Consider the following 27,781-nt stretch of genomic DNA (forward strand, 5'->3'; position numbering starts at 1 on the left):
CAAAGAATCTGATCACTGGGATGGGGGTGGAGGAGGGAAGAGGATCTGTCTCTTCTTAACAATCTCCCCAGGGGATTTTCATGCTCAACTAGGACTGAGGACCTGGGGAAAAGGTTTATCTCAGCCTCAGGTCCTCTCTACTGCTGTAGGAATCCCCCAAGGATCTTGTCAGGCAGATGTGATGCAGCTGATCTAAGGTGGGGTCTGACTCAGCACTTGCAGTAACTTGTGGCCCTGCTGCTGCTACATAGACCCCACTTTGAGGAGCAGAATCCTTTCCATGTGTTTATCTTTCTATGCTTTGCCTAATTTCCTGGGACTCTGACATTCAAAGAACTGGTTCTAACCTCAAGGCAAGCACTCTCCCTCCCATCCAAGCACTAGGTTATCTGAGCAACAACCATGGACAAGGACGAGACTCTTCATATACAGGCCGATGGCTTCACCTGAGGGAGGTACTTACCAAATATTTTAGCCAAACCTTCATCCAAAGTTTTTGAACTTGATGAAAATTCAGTATTTGAGCCTGTGAGGAAAATAAACCTTATCTGTGATTAAATCATTCACTGGACCTGCATGTATTCTTTTTAAGTCAATATTCTCTTGCACGGTATTTTGAGAGGAGTATCACACACTTCACCTGCTCCAGGAGAAGGAGAACCGGACTTGGGTTCTAGTCCACCTTTTGAGTGCCTCGTGCTCTTGGGCAGTAGAGTTCTGAGGGATTTGGCTTTCCCATCTGAGACTGGTGGGAAAGGTGCCAACCACAAGAGGCCTGTGAAGAAGGAAAGAGATGAAATTTGCTGATGTCATCTGTGGATGAAAAGTGCTATCCCCTTATCACACCCCAGTGTTCGTATCTACTATAAACTGCAATAGGTGACCCTGGATCCAAGCATGGTTATGCTCAGTGTTCAGTTCTGGGGGAGAGCAAAGAGAGATGGACACAACATCTCAGTGTCTTCTCAACAAAAACTTTCCCCTCCATAGGAAAAGATGCCAACAAGCAATGACTTTGACCATCTTGGAAATGTGATGCCTTCTTATTTTGGAGGACAGGGAACAACACTACTGCATACTCTGCACTAAACCACACTAGAGTCTATGTTTGGAGGGGGCTCAGAGGGCCTCAGGCCACCCCCTACCTGACCTGTTTGATAAGTACAAGGAATTTCTGATGTTGTCATTGACGAATGGAAAAAACGAAGGTATAAATGGAAAAGCACTGGGTTAACAATCTCCTCTAGGATGTCATAGAGTGATTTCAAGACTTCTGCTGACACTCATGGGGCCACATCAAGGATATGGGTTAACTCTGCTAAAAGATGTAGCAACTCATGGAATTTTGAAGTATATTTCAGGCTTTTCTCTATGAAGGTTGCAATGTCTTAGGTGCTGCACAAATTTTCTTGATTCTAGGTCAAGACTAGCCTTTTTCTCTGGTCCAAAGGAGTAGACAAACCACCAAGGAAGAAAAACTTATCCCCTAATGAAGAAGTTTCAGGGCATAGCACCAACTACTCTGAGTGCCACGCATTCATAAAGTATCTGCAAGAATCAGAACTTCTTATAACCAGTGACAATGCTAAGTCTCACCTGGTTTCCTGACAGAAAACCTGCATAGTAATGTGTGCACATGGCAGCTTTCAACTCTATAGGAAAACCAGTGATCATGTAATTAATGGTGCATAGATATTGCTTCCAGGTGTGATGGCTTTTTGGTAAATGAAAGAAATAAAAAGTTCTTGGAACATCTAGGTGGCTCAGTGGTTGAGTGTCTGCCTTCAGATTGGGTGGTGATCCTGGGGTCCTGGGATTGAGGCCTGTATCAGGCTCTCTGCAGGGAGCCTGCTTTCCCTCTCCCTCTGCCTAGTTCTCTGCCTCTCTCTGTGGGTCTCTCATGAATAAATAAAATCATAAAAAAAATAAAAAGTTCTCTTTTGCTAAGATATTAGTGATCCATTAAGAATCAATACTATGGGGAACCCTGGGTGGCGCAGCGGGTTTAGCGCCTGCCTTTGGCCCAGGGCGCGATCCTGGAGACCCGGGATCGAATCCCACGTCGGGCTCCCGGTGCATGGAGCCTGCTTCTTCCTCTGCCTATGTCTCTGCCTCTCTCTCTCTCTCTGTGACTATCATAAATAAAAAAATAAAAAGTTTAAAAAAAAAAAAAAAAGAATCAATACTATGGAAGTGGAAGTAAGCCCATGCAGTAAAACATTTGTTCACAAAAATGCTTTTTTTTTTCTTTTTTAAAAAAAGCTATTTATTTATTCATGAGACATAGAGAGAGAAGTAGAGACACAGGCAGAGGGAGAAGCAGACTCCCTGCGGGGAGCCTGATGTGAGACTCAATCCCAGGACCCTAGGATCGATCACACCCTGAGCCAAAAGCAAACGCTCAACCACTAAGCCACCCAGGTGCCCCAAATGCTTTGGTTTTTAAGGTGCCTGACAAGGGTAGTCACATTTTCCCCTTTTCTCGATGTCACCCCTGACAGTTTGCATAATGTGCCTACTGTCCTTTTTGCTTCTCTCCACAGACCCAATAGCCATACACTGAGAGAATTTGCCAGAATGCTGTCAGCCAACTAGTTTAGTAGATAGCAAAAGTGGTTCCAAATGCAGCCAAACCCTAAAAATAGAGTATGTAAATCTAATGTTCACTTTGAAAAATCTATATTCATGTTTTTTTTTTCATAACATGTTTATAACAGCATTATTAAGATAGCTAAAAGTGGAAACCACCCAAATGTCCACCAGTTGACAACTGGATTAACTGGCTGTGGCATATTCATACAATGGAATATTGTTTAGCTATAGAAAGGAATGAAGTACTGACACAGCTGCAGTGTGGCTGAACCATGAAACATATTATATGAAAGAAGCCAGTCACAAAAGATCACGTGTTGTATGATTCCAAATATGAAACGTCCAGAATAGACAAATCTATAGAGCAGTCGGTAGATTAGTGACCAGGGGCTGTGGGAAAGAGGGAGCGGGGAGTGATGTGATACCTAGTGAGTGTGATAGTACTTTACGGAATGATGAAAATGTTCTAAAACTAAGTGGGGCTGATTCACAACTCTGTGAATATACTAAAAAACCACTGAATTATATACTTTAAAAGGGTGAATTTTATGTTATGTGAGTTATATCTCAATAAAGCTGTTATTTAAAGTGGGAGCGGCATGCCTGGATGGCTCAGTCAGTTAAGAATCTGCCTTGGGCTCAAGTCATGATCCCAGGGTCCTGGGATCATGACTTGGGGCTTCCTGCTCAGTGGGGAGCCTGCTTCTCCCGCTCCCTCCTTGCTCATGCTCTCTGTCTTTCTCACTCTCTCTATCAAATAAAATCTTTTTTTTTAATCTTTTAAAAAATAAAATAAAACATGTGTGTTGTATATAAGGGGATAGATAAAACAAGATTGACCTAAATTAGTGCACACAAGTTTATACTAATCTATTTTTGTGTATGTTGAGAAATTTCAGTGTGCAAGTGGGCTACTCTCCCATAGAGGTCTTTTGAGAAAGCTTCAGTTCGGAAAAATGTTAAAGCTATCCCCTTCTGAGCAAGAAGTCCCTATGGTAGATTCAAGTAGGTGAGGAAAGTAGAGGCAGGGAGAAATTCTATGTTCACTGTTTCAGAACCTGTGGGAGGAGAACTCCATTTCCTGCCTGGTTTAAGTTCACAGCAAGTCTCTTACTGGTATATCTGCCCCACTATACTTGTGACAGGACCTTTGAAAGGGTAGAGCTCTGTACCTTGCCAATAGTCCAGGAAGAGAACAAAGAAGAGGGTTTCTGCTCCTCTTTTCTTTGGCATAGTCTGTATATCTCCTGAAATCCTTCAGACATAACAGCCTTTAGCTCCAGGATACTGCAGATCTAGATGGTCTGTGAAGTCATACCAGGAAGCAAGGTTCTATAGTGGGCAATTCTAGAATGGAAAGGGGGTAGGGTCTGGTGTCTGTGGACAGGGATGAGAAGGGGACAGTGGTCACCCTGAGGAAATAGGCTTTCCACTCACTTCCTTCAGCTCTACAGTGCTTTCTTCCATCCTGCACACATTGCAGCCTGAAGATGGTAGGACATTAGCCAGATCTCTTAAGTTGTGCATGACAAAAAAAAATCAGCTAACTCAGCTGAAGTGAGGGGCACCTGGCTGGCTCAGTTGGTGGAACACGTGACTCTTAATCTTGGGGTTATGAGTTCGAGCCCCACATTGGATGTGGAGATTACTTAAAAATTACACACACACACACACACACACACACACACACACAAACACATATACATATAAATCAGCTTAAGTGAATTGGAAGTAGCTAGGTAAGCCAGAAAAATCCTATGCTAAATCAAGATATCACATTAGAAAAGTACTGTTACTTGTTGTATTACATATGATTATAACTCTAAAAATAAAGGTATAAGTTAATAGCACTTGTGTATCACTATTTCCCTTATTGTGTTTTATACATATTAAATGATTTTTAGGGATGCGTGGGTGGCTTAGTGGTTGAGCGTCTGCCTTTGGCTTGGGTCGTGGTCCTGGGGTCCATCTGCATCAGCTCCCTGCAGGAAGTCTGCTTCTCCCTCTGCCGGTGCCTCTGCCTCTCTCTGTGTGTCTCTCATGAATAAATAAATAAAATCTTTAAAAAAAAAAAGATTTTTAAAGGAAAAATCTTTATATTTTAGCACCTTTAAGTGCACGTTTTTTCCTGCATTTTTATTTTGCACTGGATCCCACAAATTTGTAGATAGCCCTGCCCTTTAGCCCTTGGACTAATGCACTTGGACTCATGCACTGTATGCAGTCTGGGACTGAAGAGCTGTTTGAGGGACAAAAAGTTACACAAAATTATATAGTAGAATTCTGAGTGATTCAGGCACATTAGTTTGCTGGGACTGCCATTAAAAAAGCACCACAGGGGGGCACCTGGGTGGCTTAGTCAGTTAAGCTTCTTCCTTTGGCTCAGATCACCATTCGGATCCTGGATCCCAGGGTCAGTTGGGCTCTCTGCTCAGAGGAGAGTCTGCTTATCCCTCTCCCTCTGCCCCGATTCCCTCCCAGCTCATGTGTGCTCTCTCTCGTTCCCTCTATCTCAAAAAAATAAATAAAATCCTTAAAAAAAAAACAAAAAAAGCACCACAAAAGGGGGAAGGGTGGTGCTTAAATAATAGAAATCTGTTGTCTTATAGTTTTGGAGGCTAGGAGTCCAAGATCAAGGTGTCAGCAGTGTTGGTTCTTTTTTTTTTTTTTTAAAGATTTTATTTGTTTATTCATAGAGACACAGCTAGAGAGAGAGACAGAGACACAGGCAGAGGGAGAAGCAGGCTCCATGCAGGGAGCCCGATGTGGGACTCGATCCCGGGGTCTCCAGGATCACACCCTGGGCTGCAGGCGGCGCTAAACCGCTGCGCCACTGGGGCTGCCCAGCAGTGTTGGTTCTTACTGAGGCTTCTCTTCTTGGCTTGTAAATGGTTGTCTTCTCCCTACGTCTTCACATTATCTTTCCTCCACATGTATCTGTGTCCAAATTTCCTCTTCTTATAAGGTGACAAGTCATACTGGCTTGGGGCCCACCCAGAGGACTTCATTATAATTTGATTGCCTGTCTAAAAGGCCAAATAAAGCCACATTCTGAGGTACTGAGGGTGAGGACATCAACATATAAATTTAGGAAGAGGAATACAATTCAACCTATAACATTAGGTAATGGTGGCCCCATAAACCCTACTTCTCTAAAATATCTCCACAGAAACAAAAAAACATAACAACACAAGCAACATATTAAAAAAACACAAGACTCACATTCTCAGCATAACCAAAAGATCGAAAATGTCCAACTTCAACCTACCAGTAAATAGAAAAATAAACACTAACTCCAGGCACAGACTCCCTCACTTCTGCCACTTGCCTTTATAGAGAAAAAACACAGCCTCCCAAGATGGTCTAAAATCTCCTCCAGAAAGAGTAAACCTACCCGATGCATGGAAATGCCAAAAATGTATCCTGATAGGTGAGAACAAATACCTAGAGGTGGAAAAGACATGAGAAAAGAAATGAGTGAAGCTTCAGTGGAGCAAAACCCTGGATGGGGCTGAGAGTGGGCTAGGTATAAGGTGGAAATGGAGTCCCCTGGAGGCTTTTTACCAGAAAGATTTCACACAATGCTGAGAGTTAGTAGAAACCAAGGCAATGGGCAATAGGCTAACTTCAAACTCAAGATGCACAACCACCTAATTCTTGATCCCCATCGCACACTCCTGCTACTTTCCCCATTTTGGCAACAAATTCATCCTTCCATGTGCTCAGGTCAAAATCCAGGGTTCATCCTAGACCCCTTTCTTTCTCTCTCACCACATATCCAGTCCATGAACAATTTCCTACACATCCTCAAGTCTGGCCACTTTCCCCACTTCCATTGTCCCTGTGGGGACTACACCAGCATCACCTTCATTTTACTGCTGATGAAATAAGAGACTAGGCAAGTCCCCTTAACATCCTTCAGGCCACTGCTGAATCCCAGTGAATCCCATTACCAGAGTCTCCACCACCTCCGCTACCATTTACCCCTTCCCTTCTTTCCATCTGCTAATATCACCAGAGGAACAGAATTCAGGCTGCTTGCAACCTAAGTGCACCATATGACACTTACTTTTAAGTGATCATTAGACTTCCTATGCCTCATTTCTCTCATTTCTAGGCAGATTTGTTGAGTGACAAGGTACGAAGGGAAAACATCTATAATTATGCAGTCATCCAGGTCTAGAGCAGGAGTCAATAAACTTTTTCTATATAAAGCCAAATAGAAAATATTTTAGGCTTCACAGACTACATGTGTCTCTGCCACATATTATTCTTTGTTTGTTGTTGTTGTTACCTTTTATTTAAATATTATTTATTTATTTAAGAGAGAGAGAGAGAAAAAAAAGAGAGAGAGAGAGAGAGAGATAGCATGAGCAGGGGGGAGGAGCAGAGGGAGAAGGAGAAGCAGACTCCTCACTGAGCAGGGAGCCCAATGTGGGGCTCAATCTCAGGGTCCAGAGATCATGACTTGAGCTGATGCAGAAGCTTACCTGACTGAGCCACTCAGGTGCCCCTACTCTTACCTTTTAATAATGTAAAAATCACTGAAAAAAGAAATCAGGAAACCAAAAGCTGGTTCTTTGAGAAAAATCAATAAAATAGATAAACCTCTAGTCAGAGGGAAAAAGACAGAAAACACCCATTACCAATATCAGGAACAAGAGAGTAGACATCACTACAGATACTACAGATGTTAAAAGGAAAATAATGTTATATTATGAACGACTTTTTGCCAATAGATTCCACAATTCAGATAAAATGCATAGATTCCTTGAAAGATACAAACAGAATTTGCTCAAGAAAAAAAAACAAAAACAAAAACAAATCTAAACTGCTCTATAAAAAAGAAATTGTTTTTTCTAAAAAAGAAAAAGCTCGGGGATCCCTGGGTGGCTCAGGAGTTTAGCACCTGCCTTTGGCCCAGGATGTTATCCTGTAGTCCCAGGATCGAGTCCTGCATCGGGATCCCGGCATGGAGCCTGCTTCTCCCTCTGCCTGTGTCTCTGCCCCTCCTTCTCTCTCTAGGTCTATCATGAATAAATAAATAAAATCTTTTTAAAATTTTTTAAAAAGAAAAAGGAAAAAGCTCTACGTTAAAGAAACTAAATTTGTAGGTACAAACCTTCCCACAAAGAAAATTCAAAGCCCAGATGGCTTCAATGGTTAACTCTACCAATATTCAAGGAATAAACATCATCAACTCTATAGAAAATCTTCTGAAAAGTTAAAACTAAAAAAAAAAAAAAAGTTAAAACTGAGGAAATACTTCCTAACTCATTCCATGAAATGAGCATTATCCTGATACCAAGCCAGACAAAGGTATTATAATAAAAGAAAACTATAGGCCAATATCTTTCATAAAAGATGCAAAAATTCCTAGCTGAATTCAAGAAAATTGAATCCAACAATATTTTTAAAGGCCAATATACTATAACTAAGTGAGATTTATTTTTTTTAATTTTTTTTAATTTTTATTTATTTATGATAGTCACAGAGAGAGAGAGAGAGGCAGAGACACAGGCAGAGGGAGAAGCAGGCTCCATGCACCGGGAGCCCGATGTGGGATTCGATCCCGGGTCTCCAGGATCGCGCCCTGGGCCAAAGGCAGGCGCTAAACCGCTGCGCCACCCAGGGATCCCACTAAGTGAGATTTATTACAGGAATACAGGCTGCTTGAACGTTCAAAAATAGATAACTATAATTCATCACATTAATAGAAAAATCAAAAAAAAAAAAAAGAAAAATCATATGATCATCACATTAGATACAGAAAATGCACTTGACAAATTCTAGCATCTATTTAGGATAAAACTCCCATTGATGTAAAATAAAGGGAACTTTCTCAATTTGATAAAGGGCATCTTTAAAAAAAATCTACAGTAACATATATCATCGCAAAAGACTGAATGCTTTCTTCCTAATCTCAGGATGTGTGCAAAAATGTCATTCTCACCACTTTCATTCAACATTGTTCTAAAAGGTCTTATTCATTCAACAAGGCAGTAAAAAGAAATGAAATGTGTATATATTTATAAGAAAGAAAGAAAGAAAGAAAGAAAGAAAGAAAGAAAGAAAGAAAGAAAGAAAGAAGGAAGGAAGGAAGGAAGGAAGGAAGAAATAGGGGTGCTTGGGTGGCTCAGTCAGTTAAGCATCAGACTCTTGATTGCAGCTCAGGTCATGATCTCAGGGTGATGACACTGAGCCCCAAATGGGAAAAAAGGAAAAGGAAGTAAAAGAAAGGAAAAGTAAAATTGTCTTTATTCTCAGTTGACTTGATTATCTATGTAGAAAATTCTAAGAAAAAATGAGTTTAGTAAGGTGGTAGGATACAAGGTCAATATTTAAAAATCAAGTGTATTAACAGAATGTAAAGGCAAGCCACAGACTGGAAGAAGATATTTGTGAAACACATATGTAACAAAGGGCTTGTATCTAAAATACACAAAGAATTCTTGGAGCACCTGGGTGTCTCAGTGGGTTAAGCATCCAACTCTTGATCTCAGCTCAGGTCTTGATCTTGGAGGGGTAGCCCTCCATTAGGCCTCACACTGGGTGTGGAGCCTACTTAAAAAATAAATAAATAGGGGTGACTAGGTGGCTCAGTTGGTTAGGCAGCCAACTTTGGATTTTGGCTTGGGTTGTGATCTCAGGGTCCTGGGACAGAGCCCCACATTGGGCTCTGCACTCAGAAGGAAGTCAACTTCAAGATTCTCTCCCTCTCTTTCTTCTCTGCCCTCTCCCCCTGCTCACTCTGTCTAAAATAATAATTAAATAAATCTTTAAAAACAAATAAACAAACAAATAAAATACAAAGAATTCTTAAAACTCAAAAAAAAATTTAAATGGCCAAAAAAAGGGGCACCTAAATGGTTAAGCATCTGCCTTCAGCTCAGGTCATCCTGTCCCTGCTCAGTGGGCAGCCTGTTTCTCCCTCTCCCTCTGCTGCTCCCCCTGCTTGTGCTCTCTCACTATCTCTCTGTTAATTAAATAAATATATTTTTTTAATGGGCAAAAGATCTGAACAGACACCTCACCAAATAAGATCTACAAGTAGCAAATAAGCATATGAAAAGATGCTCAACATCATATGTCATTAGGGAATTGCAAATTAAAACAGTAATGAGATACCACTATGCATCTATTAAAATGGCTAAAGTACAAAATACTGACAACAAATGCGGTGAGGATGTGGAGCAACGGGAATTCTCTTTTTTAAAAAAATTTTTTTTAATTTTTTTTTTTTGCAACAGGAATTCTCATTTGTTACTGGTGGGAATATAAAATGTTACAGCCACTTTAGAATGAAGTTTGGTGGTTTCTTTAAAAAAGCATAGGCTTACCATCCACCAATTACACTCCTAGGTATTTACCCAAAAGAGCTGAAAACATGTTCAGACAAAAAGCTGCACATGAATGTTTATACCAGCTGTATTTACAATTGCCAAAAAATTGAAAGCAACTAGAATATCCTTCAATAGGTGAATGGATAAAAAACAAACAAACAAAAAAACTGTGGTACATTGAAACAATGGAATATTATTTAGCAATAAGAAGAAATGAGCTGTCAAGCCACAGAAACACAGAGAGGAAACGCCTAACACTAAGTGATAGAAGCCTTTCTGAAAAGGCTACATGCTGTCTGATTCCAATTATATGACATTTTGTAAAAGGCAAAACCATACAAATAGTAAAAATATCAGTGGTTGCCAGAGATTCAGGAGGGAGGAGTGAATAGGTGGAGCATAGGTGATTTTTTTCAGGGCCATAGAACTATAATGTATGATACTGTAATGGTGCTTATATGACATTATAGCATTTATCAAAATCCACAGAATGTACAACACAGAGTGAACCCTAGTGCAAACTACAGACCTTAGCTGATAATAATGTATCAATATTGGTTCATCAATTATAACAAACGTACCACACTAAAGCAAGATGTTAATACTAGGGGATGAGGTGCCTGGATGTCTTGGTAGGTTAAGTGTCCTACTCTTTTTTCAGCTCTGGTCATGATCTCATGGCTTGTGGGATTGACCCTTAAGTTGAGTCAGTCTCCTTGCTTAGCAGGGAGTCGGCTAGAAGATTTTCTCCATCTGCCCCTCCCCCCACCATGCATATGCATGCACATGCACGCTCTCTCTCTCAAATAAATAAAATAAATCTTTAAAAAAATAATAGGGGGCAGCCCCAGTGGCGCAGCAGTTTAGCGCTGCCTGCAGCCCAGGGTGTGATCCTGGAGACGCGGGATCGAGTCCCATGTCGGACTCCCTGCATGGAGCCTGCTTCTCCCTCTGCCCCCCACCCTGTCTCTCATGAATAAATAAATAAATTAATTAATTAAATAAATAAATAAATAAATAAATAAATAAATAAATAAATAAATAATAGGGGGCAGCCCGGGTGGCTCAGCGGTTTAGCGCCACCTTCAGCCCAGGGCCTGATCCTGGAGACCTGGGATCCAGTCCCATGTCAGGCTCCCCACATGGAGCCTGCTTCTCCCTCTGCCTGTGTCTCTGCCTCTCTCTCTCTCTCTGCCTCTCATTAATAAATAAAATCTTTAAAAAAAATACTGTATTATGCGTAACTGTGTAATCATACACAATAGAGAATTCTAGAAAATGACAACTAGTCTATAGTACAGAAAATTTTGGCTAGCGCTTGTCTAAGGATAAAAGCATGGAAGGGAGACGGAAGATGAAGGCCATGATGAACTGCTAAGCAATGGATATATCTTCATTATCCTGACTGGGGAAAAAACGGTTTCATGGTGTATTCATATGTCAAAACTCACCAAATTGTACTCTTTATATACATGCAGTTTACTGTATGTCATTTATATCTCACAAAGCATAAGGAAATGCAGTATATAACAAGGTGATCCTACGTTTTCACCTGTGAGATATACAAGAATGAAATAGAATGATAGGGTTCTGATTTGAAGATGGCAAATTATACCCAGGCATCTGACCCTTCAGTTTATCCCAATCTTCCACTCTATGCTCCCAAAGAAATAATAAGGTAAGATCTTAAAGGGGAATCCAGCAGATATCAAAGGAGAAGCACTCAGGCTACAGCAAGAACTCCTCCAATTTTCAGAGTTAATTTAGTTGACAGTATTTCCTTAATAGTTTTGTTTGATCACAAATTTTTCATACATCATTGGTGGCCACAAGTGAGTATCTGTAGTAGAAAGGATGAAGAGGTGGCATCAGGCATAGCATGCTATCCTCTCTTTCTTTTGGGGTCTATCTCTCAGGGAAGTCCCCCAAAACCCTTTCCTATGGCTCTTCTACATGTGTTAAGAACTAACCTGCATTGGTAGCTTTTGTCTTTATTAGTAATGTGGGTAAAAGGAATGGTTACTGAAATTCGTAAGGTCAAAGAAATCTAAGGGCAAGGGAGACATCTAGGTAAGAAAAGGGGGACATCAAAAAAAAAAAGAAAAAGAAAAGAAAAGAAAAGAGGGACATCTGAGAGCAGCTAGAAGGAGCAAGGAGGAAGTGGCTGGCCTTGCAGGTCTGAGGGATCCTTTCACCCTATCACTCTCTCCTGCCTCTCCCTGTTTTTCTTTCCTTTTTTCCTTTCTCCGTCCTAAGTAAGGTTTCTGAGCTCCTCCTCCTCATGGTTATCTCAGAGAATAATTGATGAACCTGCCCTCCTGCCTCTGCAGTTGGGTTCGCTGGATAGCCTTCAATAACGTGTACTTTGGGGGTCCTTTTCAGCCACTCCTCTTCCAGCACTGTTTTCTCTGCTGCCTAGGGTTCATGGAGTTCCTTCACAAGTAGAACCCTAGCACTTTTTCCATAAATGTTTGAATGTCACATAGATACAGTCTTACTTCAGTTTTTTATTTCATTTAAGAAGTAATATATCTTAAAGACAGACATACAGACCAACGAACTGGAATAGAGAGCCCAGAAATAAGCCCTCACATATATGATCAAATTATTTTTGACAAGGTTGCCAAAACCATTCAATGGGGAAAGGACAGTCTTCAACAAATGGTGCTGGAGAAACTGGATATTCACGTACAAAAGAATGAAGTTGGATCCTTACCCAATAGTATACACAAAAAAAAAAACTCAAAATGAGTCTTTGACCTAAATATAAGAATTAAAACCATAAAATCCTTAAAATAGAACAGGGCACGGGGTGCCTGGGTGGCTCAGTCAGTTAAGCGTCTAACTTCAGCTCAGGTCATGATCTCAGGGTCCTGGGACCAAGCCCTGCATCAGGCTCCCTGCTCACTGGGGAGCCTGCTTCTCCTTCTCCCTCTGTCTGCCACTCTCCCTGCTTGTGCTCTCTCTGTGTGTCAAATTAATAAGTAAAAAAGAAAAAGAGAAAGAAAAGAAAAAAAGAAAGGAAATCCTGTCATGTGCTACAACATGGATGAACCCTGAGGACATGCTAAATAGAATAAGCTAGTCACAAAAGGGTGACTATTATATGATTCCACTTATATCAGCTATCTAAATGCATAGAAACAAAAAGAATAGTGGATGCCCAGGGCCTGAGGGGAGAAGGAATGAGGAGTTACTATTTAATGAGTTTACAAGGTGAAAACAGTTCTGGGGATGGATGGATGGTGGTAATGGTTGCACATTATGAATGTACTTACTACCACTCAACTGTACACTTAAAAATGGTTAAGATGGTGAATTTTATGTTGTGTGTATTCTCTCGCAATAAAATAAATGCGAGTAAAAATATGCACGAACAAGTTAAAAACAATTTAATACCAAAAAAAGTTTATGTTGAAAAAAAAAAAAAGAATTCTCCCTTCATTCACCCACATTTGCCATCGGGCTCTTTCCCATATTAAAAAAGCCCTGAAGGTGCCTCATAGACTCTTTGGAGACAGGACCGTATAACATTCTGGATACTGTGGCTTTCTTTGCTTTGATTCCTATGTCCTGATGTGCTTCACATGAGATTATATAAAGCTTCGTTATTTTTAACGGTTCACAGTGGCTCATTTTATGAACGCATACTGATGATCCCACTGCAAAAAAGTTCCTCAGTAGGCAAAACTAACCTTTGGTGTTGCAATTCAGGAAAGCGGTCACCTCGCAGGAAAAGCCAGGCATCTCTCTCTGCGTCTCTCATGAATGAATAAATAAAATATTAAAAAAAGAAAGAGAAAGAAAGAAAGAAAAAAAAAAAAAAAAAAGCCAGGCAGTGACTGAGAGGAACGGGTAGCTCCTGGGATCCTGGTCATGCTCTGTTTCTTAAACTCGGTTATTGCTGTACAAGCGTGTCCCCATTGTAATAATTCATAGAAATGTGATTTCTGCACTTTTCTGTATGATGTTATGCTTCACTTTTACCAAATTTAATCTCACAGTTCAGTGGGAAAGGTAGCACATACCTACGGCTCAGTTTGGTAAACGAATTAGGACTCCACGTTGCACTGCTGCAGGGCTGGAGGCTGCGGGGTTGTGGGGAGCCCTGGGCTAGTCACAGCAGTACGAGGCCCCTCGGTTCCCACATCTGCAAAACGGGAATAAGAATACAGCTACCTGATAGAGTCATTGCAAAGATTTAACATAATCTATGTCAAATGGGTAGAAGTGCTCTGCAAACACATAGGTTTTGAACTAACGCCAGCTACCAAGTTACCACAGAATTGTAATTTTTACACGAAAAAAGGATCCTCTTCGGGGCTCAGTAAAGAAATGTTTTGGGTAAAATACCCAGCGCCGGCCTCCTCGGGGACCACGCGCTCGCGAAGTAGCGTGGTCGCAGGTGCTGCCGCTCGGGAACGACGTCTTTCTGGGCAGGTGACTCTCAGCGGCCCCCTCGGCTCCGTCCAAGTCCCCTTTAAGAGCCGAGCCATGACGTCATCCCCCTACGCGGCGCAGCCTACCTTGGGAGCGCCCCCGCAGTACTTCCGGGAAGGCCGCAATTGGCTGGCCCGCACCCGGAGGCCCCGCCCCCCCGCCCGCCGCAGGCCCGGGGCGCCCGCATCAATCCGCCCGAGTGGGAGCGGTGATTGGCCGCGGGGGGGCCGCCCCCCAGCAAGCCCCGCGGGGCTGGCGTAGGCTGCGCGCGCGGGGTGGGAGGGGCGCGGCACGGTGTCTGGAGCCGCCGCCGTCCGGGTCCGCCCGCCTGCCCGCTCGCCGGTGCCTCCTGCAGCCCGCCTGCTGGGCAGGGCCGGCCGGCCGGGCCATGGAGTCCTACGACATTATCGCCAACCAGCCCGTGGTCATCGACAACGTGAGGCCCGGCAGTCGGGGGGAGGGCGGGCGCCCCGCCCCCGGGGGCGCACGCGGAGGGCCGCGGGGGGGTCCGCCCACCTCGGCTAGTGGTCCAGGCCCTGCCCGCCCGCCGCCTCCTCCGGGGGCTCTCCTGCTCCCTGGCTCTGTAGCCCGCGCCGTGGGGCCGGTCCCTCCACCGGTGCTGCGGAGCCGCTGCCCGAACCCTCCCCGAGCCCGGCGGGGAGGTCCTGGAGAGGCGGGAGCCCATGCGACCGGCGGCCCTCGGTCAGCATCGGCAGCGCTGGAGCGAGAGCCGCACGGGCCCGCCGGTGCTCCCGTGTGTCAGGCCTGGGGCCGCCCTCTGGACCCTTGGTGGTTGAGAGGGAGACACTGGTTAGGTTTCGACCCCAGCGCCTTTACCCGTTTCCCGGGGCCCGAGTGCCCCTCCTAGTGGAAGAGGAGGGACGGGACGGCATTTGTCCTTTTTGCACAGTGCTGGCCTGATCTGTCCTTGCCCTTCCCAAGGGGCCGCAACTCTTACAGGACCTCCAGGGTGGGCAGGCTGTGCTCTACTGTGCGCTTTTTCTTTGACTGGAAAAAAAAAAGAAAAGAAAAGAAAAGAAAATACTGGTTAAGCTCTTGAGAACCACATGTCTGTCCACCATCAGCTGGTTGGTTTGGCTACTTTGACCCGCTCCTTAAAGTGCGCCTGCCGGTGCAGAGCAGAAATTCCACAGCCAGCAGGACAGTGGGGGAGAGTCCAGGACCACTCTTGCCAGGACCCACAGCAGTTTGGGATAATGGTCTGGAAGCTTCAGGGAAAAGTTCCCTGGCTTCCTTGTGGCTTTGTCCTTCACCACTGGGGCTCGACATGTTTTCATGTTTTCAGCTGCCCTCTGAGGATTTCTGGTCCATGGGAGGAGAATGAAGGGCAGGGGAATCTATGGATCTAGATTTATACCAGGCCCCTAGCCTGGGTATCTGCCTCTGCTATGTTTGCCTTGGAGTTTTTTATAATGACTCACTCCTCTTTCTGGGATGTGTCTCCCTCCCACATGACCCCGATGTAATCCTGAATGGCTGTCTTTTTTTGGAGTATCCACATGGGCTCCTTGAGTCACAGCAGGGGATGTTTAATATGAAGGCTAGAACTGGGCTTGGGGGTGCTCTCCAGCAGGCTGCAGGAAGGAGTAGGACACTCCCTTTCTTGGTGGGCAGATAACTCATTTAGGCTAACCAACAAGCTTAGGAGCTCAGAGCCTGCCTGGTCCCTGTGGGCTTCCAGCCCCTCCTCTGTAACGTGAGGATGTTTATTTCTGCACTCAGACCCAAAAGGTTGTGATGGCAGTCTGTGGGAAGTGAGATTGAGAGGCTGATTCCTTCATTAGTGGGATGGTTCTTAAAGGTTCCCTTTAAGATCCTAAGTCCAGTTTCCATGCTGGAGCAGCAAATTCTTGGGAGGAGCTACTTGAAGAGAGGTGCCAGTTGTTGCTGTGTACACAGTGAGCTTCCCGAGTGGGTCCTGTATGTGATCCGTGTTTGCTCTGGGGGGAGAGGCGGGATGGCCAGGGATTCCTCCTGCCTGCAGCTGACCGTAGAGTGTGCAGAGGACGTACTTCATGGTTTCTCAGTCTCCACACCATTAACATTCTGGGCTAGATAATTCTTGGTGTGAGGGGCTGGCCTGTGTATTGTAGGATATGTAGCAGTATCCCTGCTCTACCCTCTAGATGCCAGTAGCACCCTCCCTCTACCCTCCCCTCCTCAGTCTCCAGACATTGTCAAATTTGGGAGAAGGTGTGCAAAGCACCCCCTAGTTGTGAATCATTGGTGTACTTGTAAACGATCTTGCCCTCTTGGTGGGATCTCAGACTTCCACCCTGGGCTGCCAGGACGGAGCAGCCGGTTCTCTATTGCAGGGCACTGCCTTCATCTGGAGGTGTGTGTCAGGAGCTAAGCACTGTTTTTCCTTGCAGGGTTCCGGGGTGATCAAGGCTGGCTTTGCAGGAGACCAGATTCCCAAATACTGTTTCCCAAACTAGTAAGTGTTGCTCTGGCAGCAGCCCTAACCTTTTTGTCAGATTCCTGGAAGAACGTTGGCTCTGTGTCATAGCTCTCTTTGAGATCAACTCTTGCTTCCTTTAAGGGAAGACACCAGATTTGTGAGGCTAACGCTGTTACCAGCTCTGGAAGTGCTGTGGGCTTCCTAGTCTTTGAAGTCTGATTTTGATCCCATCTTTAGCCAGGGAGGGAGAAGCCACCAGCATTCTCTTGGAAATTGGCTGGGGTAGTAGCAGCAAGATTTTAAGAGAGACATCTCTGGGAGAAAAACCCAAACTCAGAGGAGAAAGAGTGGGAGTTAATGCATAGCCATCCCTTCCTCCCAGGAAATGTTTCTTTCAGGGCTTATTTATTTTCCAGCTCTAGAAAATAATGGGTTTCAGTCAAGGGAAATATTTCCCTGAATGGAGCCAGTGGTGGCAGGGATAAGAGGGATGAGAAAGCACAGGGGAAACCCGGAGCACTGCTTCAGCCACTCTAGCCCATTGGGAAGTATTCCCTAGGTGGTACCACTTCTCAAATCCTGAAGGTTTTAGAGGGATTGGCTAAGCAGGGCGTGTTGGGGGATCCTGAGGCCTCCCAAAGTGGCTGACTATACCAAGAACCCCAGGCCTCGTCTGGGGACAGGGCCAGCTTGGAGCACCAAGCACTCAGTAGGGCTTCAGCTTTCAATTCTGAACTCCACTTGGGTTCAGTTAAACCTTCCTATCGATGTGCAGGGAACTTGGGTCACGTTTTGGAATGGTAGCTTGTCCAGTCTTCCAAAAACTGAGTCTTTAGTCTGGAAGCCCCGGTAGTGGGAAGGGGCAGGATCAAATGAATGGGAGAGGGGTGGACAAGGGCCATGATCCAACTTCCTGGGACCTTAGTCTACAGACGGTGCGGCAGCCCTGCCCTCCTGAAATCGAGAGTGTGGGCTGAGTCATTGTGGCTGCAGAAGCTGACCCTCTGCCAGGGCTGGACCATGAGGAGCTAAGATTCCAGAGCTCCCAGCCTCTCTAGGATGGAGAGTCGGGAATGGAAAGGATCCCTTTCCTTCTGACCCTGAGCATGCCCTCCTGCCAAGGCCTGCTCTGTAGGCCCATATCCTGTAGGCCTGGGTTCTGGCCTTTGCCACATGGCCAGGTCCCGATGCTTTAGAGTAATTACACTTTTGACCACAGGAGTTAGACTTGGTTTTCCTGGATGTGGGCTCTTCCACGCCCCCTGCCCACCTTGTTGACTTGACCTATCCTTGTAGTGTTGGGCGCCCTAAGCACATGCGAGTGATGGCTGGAGCCCTGGAGGGGGACCTTTTCATTGGACCAAAAGCAGAGGTAATACCTTGGAACATGCATTTGCCAGGGCTTGGGGTCTCTGGTCCCAGGAACATGGGCTCATGGTCAGAGCTGTACCTTCTGAGGGGGCATCTGTTTTCAGCCAGCGTTGGAAGGGGAGGACTAGGTGGGAGGGAGCACGTCCCCACCCTCTCTGTCCCCTGCCAGTTGAAGCTGACCAGGCTCTGAGGGCCTAAGAAGGTGCTACTGGACAGATGAGCCTGTGCTGAGTTCAGGACCTGGCTACCAGGCATGGGGACACCCAGTAAGCAATGGTGGTTCTATTCAGGGCAGATGAAGGGGCGGCTTCCAAGAAGGCAGAAAGCCGTTGCTGGAGAGGGACCGGGTGCTCCAGCTGGCCCTCCCACCTTCCTCTGCAGGAGCACCGGGGGCTGCTGGCCATCCGCTACCCCATGGAGCATGGTGTGGTGCGAGACTGGAATGACATGGAGCGCATCTGGCAGTACGTCTACTCCAAGGATCAGCTGCAGACTTTCTCGGAGGAGGTGTGGCAGCCCCCCCCCCCTCCACCAGGCTCCCAGTGCTCAGGGGTGCCCTCTCCCTGCTCTTCCCTTCCTGCTTATCCTCCTGCACTTCCTCTGCATTTTGTTAGGACCTGCTGCTTCGTCACTGCGTATATGTGGGTACATGCAGTCGGCGAATGCCAAGTAGAGTTTTCCAGAGAAAGCTGGATCTTTGGAAGAGAAACTGCTGGCAGATAGTGGGATGTTACCCTCCAGAAGGCTGTAGCTACGTGTGCTCGCAGCGGGGGTTTTGGCTGTCCAGGAAGATCCTCTTTAGCCTTAGCACATTGTCTTTGCACATGCCTAAACCCTGCCATGTCTTGTAGCATCCTGTTCTCCTAACGGAGGCTCCACTCAACCCGAGTAAGAACCGGGAGAAAGCAGCAGAGGTGTTCTTTGAGACCTTCAACGTGCCAGCCCTGTTCATCTCCATGCAGGCGGTGCTCAGCCTGTGAGTGCTCCCTAAACCCTGGGGTCTCCTGAGTCCCCATCCTCTGGCTCTTGTTGGACATCCCTATAGAAACAGCCCCCCGGGTAACGGTTCCTTTAGGGAGTCCCTCGTGTCCCTTTTTCAGACCAGATAATAAAAATGTCCCAGGGTCCCTTCCAGGGGGGAGGAGGGCCCCGTGCCTCAGTGGCTGAAGTGAAGGGACACTGACCTGGTGACAGGTATGCGACAGGACGCACGACAGGAGTGGTCTTAGACTCAGGGGACGGGGTCACTCATGCTGTGCCCATCTACGAGGGCTTTGCCATGCCACACTCCATCATGCGGGTGGACATTGCTGGCCGGGATGTCTCCCGCTATCTCCGGCTCCTGCTGCGCAAGGAAGGAGTTGACTTTCACACCTCAGCTGAGTTTGAGGTCGTGCGGACCATCAAAGAGGTGACAGAGGGCAGGAAGAGGGTGTGGAGGCCAGCTGGGTGGAGCAGTGGGAGGCGGTGGCACCCAGGCATGAGGTTGAGCCCTGGGTGTGGGTTTCCCGGTTGCAGCCTTCTGAGCGTTGTGTCCCTGCCCACCGCAGCGAGCCTGTTACCTCTCCATCAACCCACAGAAGGATGAGGCTCTGGAGACTGAGAAGGTTCAGTACACCCTGCCAGATGGCAGCGTGCTCGACGTAAGTTGTGAGGCCTGGCACCAGGTGGCAGTGGTGATGCTGGCACCTAGAGGAATAAGAAGCCTGTTGCCCTCAATCTTGTGTTCCAAAGGTGGGGCCGGCTCGGTTCCGGGCTCCTGAGCTGCTGTTCCAGCCGGACCTGGTAGGTGATGAGAGCGAGGGGCTCCACGAGGTGCTGGTCTTTGCCATCCACAAGTCTGACATGGACCTCCGCCGGACACTCTTCGCCAACATTGTGCTCTCGGGTGGCTCCACGCTCTTCAAAGGTACTGCTGTTGGGGAGGTGGTGATCAAGACCTAGACTACACCCCACTCCCTGGAGCCTAGGAGGTTTTTTGGGGCTCCATTTTCTGTTGGCTTTTTGGGGCTCAGTGAGCATTTTTTTTTTTTTGAGAGAAGTTTTAAGTGAAATTTTATGGACTTTGTAATAAGCTCACATAAGATCTAAGATTTGTAAGAAGACGTCTCTTTCCCCCATCTTGGTCACCCCACTCCCTCCCCGAGGAGTTGTAAGCTTCTCAACTGTATGCTCAGCAGCACTGTGCATATTAGCAAATGTGCATTTCCCCTCACTCCTGCTTTTATACCCATCATGACATGCTCTCCAGGCTGCACACTGTGTATTTTTCACACAGTCCCATGCCTGGAAGGTCTTTCCCCATCCACATGAGCTCTTTAATACGGCCATGTGGCATTTCCCTGAATGGCTATGCTATTTCCCCACTGACCTGCCGATGGCCTGCAGTGTTGTTGCAGCCACCGCAAATCACAGAGGTGCCGTGTCGGATAACCTCACATAATAAAAATCCATGAAGGTGAAATCCTGGGAGACTTGCTGAGTCAGAGGGTAGACATAGGTACTTGTTATTTGGTAGATACCACCAGTCTCCCCCTCCCCTGGAAGCTATGCCACTTACACCCCCACCAGTTATGGTGGAGAGTCCCCAGCGAAAGATCACAGCCCCCCCATGTGATCTTGGCCTCTGTGATGGGCAGAAAAGATATTTTCCCCCTGATTTGTCATTTGCCTTTGATTTTGCTTTGGGTGGAAGAGCGTGGGGCCAGATGAAGCTGTGTAACCTGGAGTTCCCCTCTCATGCTGCCTCTCTGAGGAAGCTGGGCCCACCTCAGGCATGGTGCTGGCTCTTTCTTGCCATTGGGATGGCTTGCCCCCACCATCCTTGATCCTGGAGAGAACTACCAAAGGAAGGGTGGCAGCACTTGGGGGCACCAGAGTTTGGAGATGGGGGTGCTAGTGAACCCTGGGCTCAACCAGCCTTGTATTCACAGGCTTCGGTGACCGATTGCTAAGTGAAGTGAAGAAGCTTGCCCCAAAGGATGTCAAAATCAAGGTGAGGTTACAGGGAGTCCCATGGGGCATGAGGGTGCTGGGCAACCTTGACTGGGGGAGGTACAACTGCCACCTGCAGACACCCTCTCACTCCCAGTTAAGCTCAGCTGCCTCCTCCCCGTTCAGCTGCTCCTACTGTCCCAGCTGATGCACTTGTTTTGTGGCCTCAGGCCCCAGGAGAAAGGCTCCCAAGGCTGTGGTGGGGGCTGCTGTGTGGTGACAGGCAATTACATTGCTATTTGTTCCCATAGATCTCGGCCCCTCAGGAACGGCTGTACTCCACGTGGATTGGGTGAGGAGGGGCTCACAGGGAGGGCTCTGGGAGACCATTGGCCCAGGCCAGGTGGAGGTGGGTGGATTTCCCTCGCAGGTAGAGATGGAGCTTTGAGTGCCTAGAAAGGGTAGATGGCCCAGCCCTCAGGTCCACAAGAGTCTATCCTTCCCTCCTCCCTCCCAGTGGCTCCATCCTGGCCTCGCTGGATACCTTTAAGAAGATGTGGGTATCCAAAAAGGAGTATGAAGAGGATGGCTCCCGTGCTATTCATCGTAAAACGTTCTAGTGCCAGAGGAAGAAGTGTAGCGTGTTGGAAGAGCCGTGTTGGAAGAGCCATGTTGGAAGAGCTTGTTGGAAGAGCGGAAGGAAAGGGGAGTCAGAGCCCTTAACCCTTTCTGGTCTGGGCTCTACATCCTAGGACTAGGGTCCCCTGCATGCCCTGAACCCTGGGCAGGTGGGGCAACCATGCTTCCCTGCAGCCCTGCCCTGCACACAGACACACACAAACACACACACACACACACACACAGTAACATTTAGCTGCATGGATGGAGTCATGAGCTGGAATTTAGGAATTGAGGGGCCCAGCTTTAGATTGTTCCAGCAGTCCCCCTTGGCAGGGTCTTGCTCTGACCCTTGGGGCTGCTTCCTCGAGCTCCACGGCCAGATGCCCAACAGCCCCGTTTCCTTTGACAGGATCCCTCCCAGAGCCAGAGTGCCTGGATGCCTGTGTAGCTAGCCTTGAGGCGTGGGGTGGAGGGGTGGCCAGCAGCTCCCCACTGGTGCAGCACTGCTTCCTGTGCCATACCTAGGCATCCCTTACCTTGTCACATTCAGTCTTCCTGTCTTCCTGGGTAGATGCCTTGGTGTAGGCTGAGGACTGGGCAGTCTTCCATCCCCAGCAAAGGGTCTGCCCCAGGATCAGGGCAGAGGATCATGGATTATTGTAGTTTCCCTTCAAAGCACTTCATTGACACCACTCCTCATTTACCTTAGTATCTTGGGTAGGAAAGGGTTAATGGTCTTCATTGGTTGCCACTCCCAGAAGCCACTGGATCTGGAGTCAGACCTAGAGGGAGTATGGGGGGCACGTTTCCTTTTCCCACCTGTCCCACGAAGGAGGTTTTCATTGACTATGGCCAGGACCCCCACTTCCCTCTCCCAGAAATGTACAATAATTTAACACAGCTGCCTGAAAACTTTTTTTGTAAATCATTATAGTAATAATTATGGACAAGGCCTAGTGTGTGGTTCTGTTTTCTTGTGGTTTTGTGTTATTGTTCACTCATCTATCCCTGGGGACCTTGAGAGAAAGGAAGGACCAGCAAGAAGGCAGCGTGGCACTGGCTCTAGTTCAGAAGCCTGAGGGTTTCCAGTGGTTGGTGGGGCAACGCGGCATAAGAGGCCCCAGGAGGTTGAGCTCTCAACCCCGTGGTAGAATTCCCCAGCCTCATTACCCACTCGCTACAGTCCACCAGGAGGAGTTGACTTGGAAGCAGAGAACAAGGCTGCCTTCCTCAGCCTTATTCCTGGACAGGATCTCGTGACAGGCAGGGCTGGGGCTTGGTACATCCGCACACACGCATTGTTTGGGCACTTCTGCTGGCCTGCTCAGACATGGCTGAGGCTGATAAACCTAACGGTGGTGCAGGTTCAGGGGTCAGGCCAGCTGGAAAGAGGCTATTGGAGGAGGTAGAGAAGGCTGTGTTGATGAGCTAAGCTCTTCCTCCAGAAGGAAGAAACTGAGTGGTGGGGGGGTGGAGAGGTACAGTGAGGCAGAATTCAGTGACTGCCCTTTCCTTCATCAGGGACTGGGACTCCTGCAGTATGTCCAGGAGGGTGCCATAGTTTTGGGGCCAATGGTAAACAAGACATGTCTTTGCCCCCAAAAATGTATGGGTCAGGGGGAAGAAGATGAACTTGCTCTTTTCGTAGTGTTGTGAGGCTGAGAAGGACATCTAACCCCTCAAGTGGCAGGCTGATTTACACAGATTCAGGAGAGGTCAGCCAGGGAGGGGAGGGCCTTTCAGGTTGAAACAAGAGCTCAAAGGATGCCTGGGACCAGTGGGGCTTGAGAGAAGAGCATGGACCCAAGTGACGCCAAGCAAGCAGGGAAGGGCTGGAATGCAAGACAAACACAAAAGGGAGGTTGGGGCCAGCACGTGGAGGGCGTTGAGAGGGTTTTTAGCTGCATCCTAGGTGATGAGAGAATGGTTGTCATAGCTGTGTGTTCAATCCATTTGGAGTTGGTCGAGCTGAGAGAGGGTGGAGAGCTGAGGAGCTCAGGTAGTAGGGAAGAGCTGACTGAGGCCAATCGTCACAGGGCATTTTGTGAGGCTTTGTGGTCACAGAGCAGTGAAGCCTGTACCTACCCTCAAGGGAGAAACGATTTACATAGAACCCTTTTGGTGGTTCGGTTCACGGTACCACTTTCTCCAAACTACACAGGTCTGGAGCATTATCACTTTGACTCTTCCCTTCCTTATCGCCTCCAGATTCCGCATTTACCACGTTCTGATGGTTCTTCTATAATGTGTTTCCTACCCATTCCTTTACTGTAATGGCCTCTACCACCCTATTTTGCAATGGTAGCTTCATTCTCCTCCCTACCCCGTCCATTTGCCCTTGGATCTTAAGCCCATATAGCCTTGGTTCTGCCACTTACTAATCCAACATGTCAGGCAGTTCTCCACTGACTGGGAGAATAAAACTAAGTTGATGTGACACAGGTGAAATCCCCTTTATGAACCATATGTTGCATTAAATTCAGGCTCTTTCGGATTGGTTCCTTTCCTGTTTTAGGTTTGCACATCATCATGCCTGCTTTGCCCACCAGCTTCTACTGTCTGCTGGAAAGGACTTTCCCTCATGTCTGTCAAAATCCCATCCTCTAAGGCCAAGAACAATGCAGCATCCTCCTCACTACTCCTCCCTCCCAGTAGGGACAGTATGGTTACAGATCTCTGGTCATGGCAGGTTTCTCACTGTTGGAGAAAAGCTACAGACAAAAAGGTTAGGTAAGGCTAGAATGAGCTTTGTGGTGTTAGATTGGGATTGGAGGTATGGACTCATGGTTTTTAAAATATATAAAGATAGATGCTGAAATAATTAGGCCTTCCTCTGTGAATGCTAGGGTTAGACTATATGTATTTCCCAGCCCTGTCTGCTGGGAAGGCCTAGACACACTGACACTCCAACAGCAACAAGCACATATAGTGTGGGCTTCTGAATACTACTCTTCAATGAAAGGAATCAGAGCTCCCTGGAGGAATTCTAGATCTAAGGCAGATAAAGTATAAAATGAGCCTGGAATATCTTGTGGTACCATAGAGAAGGAAGTGTCCCCAAAAGGAGGGAGCTTGTTGTCTTAAGGACAAATAAACCAACTTGAAGGAGCACCCAGTGAGCAAATCTGTGGTGGATTATAAGCCATAGAAAAAAATATTTGTGAATCCACTCTAATATAAATAAATTGAATAGATTATACATGGAGGACAAAGACAGTTCTTCCTTAGAGTAGTTCAATTCTTGAAGGAATAATGGAGAATGGAAATCACCATAGACAAACACCACAGTACTAACTGTAGACAAAAATGGATGCAAACACTAGTTAAGCAAAAGAACATTCGTATTGCTTCAGAGTATCTCCCCAGAAAATAACTAGTAATTACAAAAGGAAGAATAATAACTGTATGGTGGAGGAACCTAGTGGATACCACCTTAAAAAACCAGTGATCAAAGTTTGCATCCCCAGTAATCAGTCACCGTCTCTCCTTCTGATGCACTAAAGGGTGCAATGTCACCTGTGGTATTCCCCCATAACCTCAATCTAGCCAGGGATGACAAACAGAACAAACTGAGGGCATTCTACGAATTATGGACCAGTTCTCTTATTCTAAAGTGGCAAGTTATATGAAAGTAAAGACAGCAACTGTCACAGATTAAAGAAGACTGAGGTTTGACAGTGAAATGCAATGTGAGGTCCTGGATAGGACAAGGACCTTACTGGGAAAGCCAGCAAAATTAGTGAATAGCACCATATGAGTGTGAATTTCCTGGTTTCAATCATTGTGCTAGGTTGTGCTAGGGAGGTCCCAGCTAGGGAAACTGGGTGAAGGGTATACAGGAACTCTGTGCAGTCTCTCTGCAAATCTAAAATTACCTCAAAGGGGTGGAAAAAGGTTCAGGCTCAAGCTAAGTGTTCTGGATTCACAATCCTGCCACCACAACTAGCTAGCTGCATAATCCTCAGCTGTTTCTAGGGTTCCCCATCTCTAATGTGGGAGTGGCAATAATAGTACCTACCTTATGAGTTTATAAACAGCCTGGAATATCTAGTGCCAGAAAATAAGTGCTCAAAGAATGATAGGAACATGTCAAGATGCCACAGGCATCAACCTGAAGAAGCTCCTACCAGCCAAATTTGGAACAAATTAAACATCAAAAGCTAAATAATAATTAAGAATTATAATCCATTAAATATCAAAGCATAAGTTCATACTCCTACAAATTAATAAAAGTTTTCATGAGGGGGATCCCTGGGTGGCTCAGCGGTTTGGTGCCTGCCTTGGCCCAGGGCACCATCCTGGAGTCCTGGGATCGAGTCCCACATCAGGCTCCCTGCATGGAGCCTGCTTCTCCCTCTGCCTGTTCTCTGCCCCTCTCTCTCTCTCTCTCTGTCTATCATAAATAAATAAATCTTTTTTTAAAGAAAGTTTTGAGGAGCAAGTTACTGACATCTCAAAAGTGTGGCCCCCATAAGATACTTATTAATAATTGAAGAACAACTGCACAGTGGAGAAGTCTGGCAGACATTAGTTTGATCAAGTAGATCCTATCAGCACTGGGACGAGGTGACATCCGTATGCCTAGCAAGAAGAGCGCAGCATCACCTCTGCAGTGCTTGGGCCCAAGACACATAATCCCGAATCCAATCCTGGGAAAACATCAAACCAATCTGAGTTGTTGGTGCAATTTTTGAAGTGTCAAGGTCATAGGAGTCAGGGAAAGACTGAGGAACTGTTCCAGAGTGGAGGAGACTAAAAGGACAGGACAACTAATGGGAACACGTGATTCTGAACTGTATCTATAAAGGATATTATAGGCCCATTTAGCTAGCCCTGAATAGGGTCTGAGGATTAAATGGCAGAAATGTATAAATGGTAATTTCTTAATTTTGATGGTTATAGATGGTATTTCAATGTCTTTATAAAAAATACACACTCAAGTGTGATGGGGCATCAGATCAGCAACTTACAATCAAATCGTTCCAGGAAACAAGTTTATTCTGTACTTGCAGATTGTTTAATACCATCACAGGTTTATAGTCTTCTCTAGACTCTAGAGATGGGGAGATGGGATCCAATTTCTAAGCCACCGAATAGCCAGAAGTTTAGAAGGGAGCAGCTCACTTCCACCCAAAGGAAAGGTTTGATATTCCTCATAGGGGAGTGTTACATTTCCTGTCTGCCACTAGGCTTCCAGTTACCAAGAGGCAAGGAAAAGAGCTGCTCACAGTTACGTGGTTAGCCCAAGGCAGAGGTTCTCAGCTAGGGCTACACTGGAATTACATGGGGAACAGGTTCTGAAGCCTGTGTCCCACCCCCAGACACTCTGCTTTAACGGTGTGAGTAGGACCTGGGCATTGAGAGTTATAAAATTTCCCCAGGTGATTCTAATGTGCAGCTAAATTTAAGGCCCACTAGCTCAGGAGGCAGAAGTTAAACTTTCTGATCTATTGCTTCCATAATAAAATTATCACATACTTTGTGGCTTAAACCAACACATATTTCTATCTATAGAAGTCTGACATGGGTCTTGCTGGGCTGAAATGATATGAACAAAGCTGCATTTCTTTCTGGAGACGAGGGAGAATCATTTATTTGCTTCTATAGGCTGCATCCCTTGCCCTGCGTTCCCTGGCTTGTATCCCCCTTCTTCCAGCTTCAAAACAACACTGCACTTTGACCATTCTCCCACAGCCACATCTCCCTCAGACTCTTCTTCTGCCCTTGTTATTGAGCTCACCTGGATAATTCAAGATAATCTCCCTATTTTAAGGTCAGTCAATTTGCAATCTTAAGTAATTTTTTACTACATGACCTAACATCCTATTCACAGGTTCCAGGACCCTAAAGGATATGGACATTTGTGGGGTGCTTGTGGGGTAGGGAGGCATTATCCTGCCTACCAGTCTGGACATGTACTGGGATTTTTCTTTCTCTTTTTTTTGATTTTTCTTTCTTTAAGGGAGAATCGGTTATGATTTTTTTTTAAGATTTTGTTTTTTAAAGAATCTCTAGGGAATCACTGGGTGGCTCAGCAGTTTGGTGCCTGCCTTCTGCC

The 27,781-nt window shown here is 46.2% G+C and overlaps 2 protein-coding genes across 7 annotated transcripts in view; one reads left to right on the forward strand and one right to left on the reverse strand.

Annotated features, from left to right (window-relative positions):
- Window positions 1-15,769, reverse strand: part of C11H2orf92 (chromosome 11 C2orf92 homolog) — a 47,542-nt gene extending 31,773 nt beyond the window's left edge. Inside the window, exons 1-8 of one of the 5 annotated variants that reach the window (XM_077915146.1) lie at window positions 15,754-15,769; window positions 15,213-15,383; window positions 13,964-14,085; window positions 6,662-6,797; window positions 5,987-6,036; window positions 3,765-3,896; window positions 641-775; window positions 464-526 (exon numbers count right to left, since the gene is read on the reverse strand). In XM_077915146.1, coding sequence (XP_077771272.1) covers window positions 464-526; window positions 641-775; window positions 3,765-3,825 — 259 coding nt within the window. In that variant the 5' untranslated portion in view covers window positions 3,826-3,896; window positions 5,987-6,036; window positions 6,662-6,797; ... (1 more) ...; window positions 15,213-15,383; window positions 15,754-15,769. Of the gene's footprint in view, window positions 1-463; window positions 527-640; window positions 776-3,764; window positions 3,897-5,986; window positions 6,037-6,661; window positions 6,798-13,963; window positions 14,086-14,234; window positions 14,436-15,212; window positions 15,384-15,753 lie in introns of those variants that run through there. The other 4 variants (XM_077915145.1, XM_077915147.1, XM_077915143.1 and 1 more) reach the window with 4 other exon arrangements.
- ACTR1B (actin related protein 1B) lies at window positions 14,650-22,675 on the forward strand. 2 transcript variants are annotated; one of them, XM_077915148.1, is made up of 11 exons: window positions 14,650-14,811; window positions 16,769-16,833; window positions 18,094-18,169; window positions 18,550-18,675; window positions 19,020-19,144; window positions 19,363-19,579; window positions 19,719-19,811; window positions 19,903-20,077; window positions 21,102-21,163; window positions 21,414-21,454; window positions 21,620-22,675. In XM_077915148.1, exons 1-11 carry the CDS (start codon window positions 14,764-14,766, stop codon window positions 21,720-21,722), a joined length of 1,131 nt encoding a protein of 376 aa, XP_077771274.1. In that variant the 5' UTR covers window positions 14,650-14,763; the 3' UTR covers window positions 21,723-22,675. The 2 variants fall into 2 exon arrangements, with proteins under 2 accessions (XP_077771274.1, XP_077771275.1); XM_077915149.1 differs by lacking the exon at window positions 14,650-14,811 and adding an exon at window positions 18,338-18,434.
- Window positions 22,676-27,781: the final 5,106 nt, after the last annotated feature.

This window comes from Canis aureus, chromosome 11, assembly GCF_053574225.1.
Source record: "Canis aureus isolate CA01 chromosome 11, VMU_Caureus_v.1.0, whole genome shotgun sequence".
Taxonomy (NCBI): Eukaryota; Metazoa; Chordata; class Mammalia; order Carnivora; family Canidae; genus Canis; species Canis aureus.